Raw genomic sequence first — 4,305 nt, forward strand, 5'->3', positions numbered from 1 at the left:
CACCACCACAGTGACCACAACCCCAACCACTACCATTACCACCACTACAGAGACACCAACTCCTACCATCATCACAGAAACTACAACCCCAACCACCACCACCACCACCACCGAGGGACCAACACTCAGCAGCAGCACCACCACCCCAGAGACCACAACCCCAACCACCACCACCACTACCACAGAGAAACCAACCCCTACCGTCAGCACCACCCCAGAGACCACAACCCCAACCACCACCACGACGGAGAAACCAACCCCTACTACCGTCAGCACCACCACGGAGAAACCAACCCCTACCGTCAGCACCACCCCAGAGACCACAACCCCAACCACGGAGAAACCAACCCCTACCATGAGCACCACCACAGTGACCACAACCCCAACCACTACCATTACCACCACTACAGAGACACCAACTCCTAGCATCATCACAGAAACTACAACCCCAACCAGCACCACCACCACAGAGACCACAACCGCAACCACTACCACCACTACGGAGACACCAACCCCTACCGTCAGCACCACCACAGAGACACCAACCCCTACCGTCAGCACCACTACAGAGACACCAACCCCTACCATGAGCACCACCACAGCGACCACAACCCCAACCACCACCACCACCACCACCACCACCACCACTGAGGGACCAACGCCCAGCAGTACCACCATCACCACAGAGACACCAACCCCTACCATCAGCACCACCAAAGAGACTACTACTCCAGCCACCACCACCACAGCAGTACCAACTCCAACCACCATCACTTCTACGGAGACCACAATACCCCCAACCACCACAGCCAGCATCACGGAGACCCCTGGCGTGCCCACATTCACACCAATCGTTTCACCGAGCATCAGCATCAGCACCGGTTCAGAGGTCAGCACCTCCACGCAGGAGGTCTGCTGCTATTTGAACGGCACCTACTACAGTCCAGGTACCCATGCCCTTGCTTTCTCCTGCCCCTGGCCAATGCACTGCCTCCCCTTGCCCTTGGTTCGGAATCCAGCCCAGAGCTGCCTGGTGAAGGGGGGCCTGTGCTGCTGTGCACGGAGGTCCAGTTTGGCCTCAGGCTGGAGGGAGGCGTGGGGAGGCGCCTGCGAACAGGCCAGACTGGGCTTTATTGAGCAGGGAGCTGCGAGGGCGAGGCACCAGGGACCGGGAGAAGCTGTAGTGGGTGGGGGCAGACACAGGGCTGTTTGACACACTCCCCACCCCAGACCCAGGACTGCAGCTGGAGGGCTGACGAGGATGTCCTGGGTGGCAGTAGGGCCAGTGTCTGAGAAGGCTCTCACTTCTGCGTGGTGAGGCCCCCGGAGCCTGGGAGCCTGCAGCTGGCAGCCAGGAGCAGGAGGCGGGGCGGAAGGAGAGCACATTCGGCCACCAGCCAGGGTCATGGAGGCCACACAAGCCTGTGTGTGTGTGTGTGTGTGTGTGTGTGTGGTTGGTTCTTCTAACAACCCAGCTGTCTCAGAGATGCCCCAGACACCCGAAGCAGGCAGGGTGAGGCTTCCTTAGGGTCACCGAGGTGGAGGGTCCTGAGGGTGTCTGTCCCCTCCCCTAGGTGAGGAGGTGTACAGTGGCGTCCACGGGGGCTTCTGCTACTATGTGAACTGCTCTGTGACGTGCACCTTCGAGGTCTTCAACTGGTCCTGCCCATCCACGCCCCCGCCGACTCCCTCCAAGCCAGAGCCCACCTCCACGCCGGCCACACCATCCAAGCCCTTGCCAACCACCACGTCCTCCAAGCCAGAGCCCACCTCCACGCCGCCTGCACCTCTGCCAACCACCAAGCCCTCTGGGTGCCCGGACTTCGATCCTCCCCGGCAGGTCAGTGGGTGGTGGGCGGGGCTTCGGCCTGGGCCCCGAGCTGGTCCCGCTGAGGACATCCACAGCCGCCGGGAAGGCGCCCTCCCTCCATGACCCTGTGTCCCCGGGCTGCAGGAGAACGAGACGTGGTGGCTGTGTAACTGCACCATGGCCATCTGCAAGCACGACAACACAGTGGAGATCGTGGAAGTGGAGTGCAAGCCCCCGCCCATGCCCACCTGCTCCAACGGCCTGACGCCCGTGCGCGTGCTGGACCCCGACGGCTGCTGCTGGCACTGGGAGTGCGACTGTGAGCACCCCCTTCCCGGGGGGAGGGGAGGCTGTGGCCCCTTGGGTGCAGACCCCAGTAACCCTTGGGACAGATGTGCCCCAGGATGGAAGGTGCTGGAGTCAGTGGTGTCTGAGCCCAGGCCTTCTAGAGGGGAGCCCAGGTGATCCTCACCCTGGCCTGTAGGGTGCGCTGTCCCGGGGTGCCCTTTGTGGACTTCAGGCTGAGCCACCCAGCCTCAGCAGCTGACCCTGGGCGCTGGACTTCCCTGGCTTGTCTGGGTCTTGGGTCCTGAGTGGGAGTCCTGGCCAGGCACTGCCAGCTCACAGGCACTCCCTCCCCAGGCTACTGCACAGGCTGGGGGGACCCACACTTCGTCACCTTCGACGGGCTCTACTACAGCTACCAGGGCAATTGCACGTATGTGCTGGTTGAGGAGATCCACCCCACGGTGGACAACTTTGGGGTCTACATCGATAATTACCACTGTGACGTCAATGACAAGGTGTCCTGCCCCCGCACCCTCATCGTGCGCCACGAGACGCAAGAGGTCCTGCTCAAGACCGTGCAGATGATGCCCATGAAGGTGCAGGTGCGTGACGAGGGCCCTGAGCGCGGGGCCACCCAGGGGACCCTATTCCCCTGGGAGCTCAGTCCGCCTAAATGGTTGGCACGCCCAGGCACCGGCCGGACCACAGCCGGGTGGGAGGCAGGGGGGCACGGCTGGGGGAGTCTGGGGCGGTGGCTGCCCCCGACTCGGAGTGTCTGTGTGTCCTGCCCCAGGTGCAGGTCAACAAGCAGGCCGTGGCCCTGCCCTACTCAAAGTACGGGCTGAAAGTCTATGAGTCAGGCATCAACTACGTGGTGGACATCCCGGAGCTGGGCGCCCTGGTGTCCTACAACGGCCTGTCCTTCTCCGTCAAGCTGCCCTACCACCTGTTTGGCAACAATACCAAGGGCCAGTGTGGTGAGCGTGGCACAGGGCTGGGGCGGGAGCGCCTAAGAGCGTGTGAGTGTGTGAGTGCATGCGTGTGAGTGTAGGTAAGCACGTGACTATTATACGGACATGCCCGCGTGTGCGCACTCTGCGGGCCGTGGGGGGCTGGGTTCCTGAGGGGTGCAGGTCTCGGGGGCTCCCAGAGGGTCCCAGGGGTGGTCTGGCGGTGGGGTGGGCTCACATGGCCGCTTTCCCACCAGGTACTTGCACCAACAACACGGCAGACGACTGCATGCGGCCCAGTGGGGAAATCATCTCGGACTGCGAAGTCTCCGCGGACGACTGGGTGGTCAACGACCCCTCCAAGCCGCACTGTCCCCACACCGCGGTCACCACCAAGCGTCCCCCCGTCACCCAGCCAGGGGGAAACAGCCCCTGTGAACCGTCCCCTCTCTGCAAACTCATCAAGGACAGGTGACCCGCCTGGCACCAGTAGCCCATGGGGGCAGCGGTGCCGGGAGCGGACGGTGCAGGGCACAGGGTCCCCCGGCCTGAAGCACGGGGCACCAGGGAGGGGTGGCCGCTGCTGAGCCTGACCCTTCCGTGCCTCCTCGCAGCATATTTGCGAAGTGCCACGCCCTGGCCCCCCCGCAGCACTACTACGACGCCTGCGTGTTCGATAGCTGCTTCGTGCCTGACTCCGGCCTGGAGTGCGCCAGCCTGCAGACCTATGCGGCCCTCTGTGCACAGGAGGGCATCTGCGTGGACTGGCGCAACCACACCCACGGGGCCTGCCGTGAGTGCGCCCTGCTGGGGACACGGAGGGGGAGGGGGGCGGGAGGCCGGTAGTGACAGGCGGGTCACTTGGAGCGCTGGCTCCTCCTGCGGCGACTGCGCTCTCTGACCCCGGCTTCCTCCGCAGCTGTGACCTGCCCTTCGCATCGCGAGTACCGCGCCTGCGGGCCTGCGGAGGAGCCCACCTGCAAATCCAGGTGAGCAGGGTGGGACCGGCAGGGGTGGGGCGGGGCCCAGCCGCGTCAGTGTAACCCCCTCCCCCCCGCCCCCGCCCCATCCTGATGGCGCTGTGTCCCCAGCTCCCAGCAGCAGAACAACACGTTCCTGGTGGAAGGCTGCTTCTGCCCGGAAGGCACCATGAGTTATGCCCCTGGCTTTGACGTCTGTGTGGAGACATGCGGTAGGCGCGTGCGCGGGCTTGGCTCCTCCCCTCCCCCCACCTGGCTGTGTCCAGAGGCCTCAGGC

General features: G+C 64.1%; 1 protein-coding gene across 1 annotated transcript in view; it reads left to right on the forward strand.

Moving 5' to 3' along the window:
• MUC2 (mucin 2, oligomeric mucus/gel-forming) overlaps positions 1-4,305 on the forward strand; it is a 27,090-nt gene that overhangs the window by 18,429 nt on the left and 4,356 nt on the right. Inside the window, 9 exon segments of the mRNA XM_030885697.2 lie at positions 12-947; positions 1,575-1,840; positions 1,955-2,129; positions 2,453-2,700; positions 2,892-3,075; positions 3,306-3,519; positions 3,663-3,841; positions 3,968-4,037; positions 4,140-4,248. Coding sequence (XP_030741557.1) covers positions 12-947; positions 1,575-1,840; positions 1,955-2,129; positions 2,453-2,700; positions 2,892-3,075; positions 3,306-3,519; positions 3,663-3,841; positions 3,968-4,037; positions 4,140-4,248 — 2,381 coding nt within the window.

This window comes from Echinops telfairi, unplaced genomic scaffold, assembly GCF_000313985.2.
Source record: "Echinops telfairi isolate 266 unplaced genomic scaffold, ASM31398v2 ScPeMD7_37;HRSCAF=141, whole genome shotgun sequence".
NCBI lineage: Eukaryota > Metazoa > Chordata > Mammalia > Afrosoricida > Tenrecidae > Echinops > Echinops telfairi.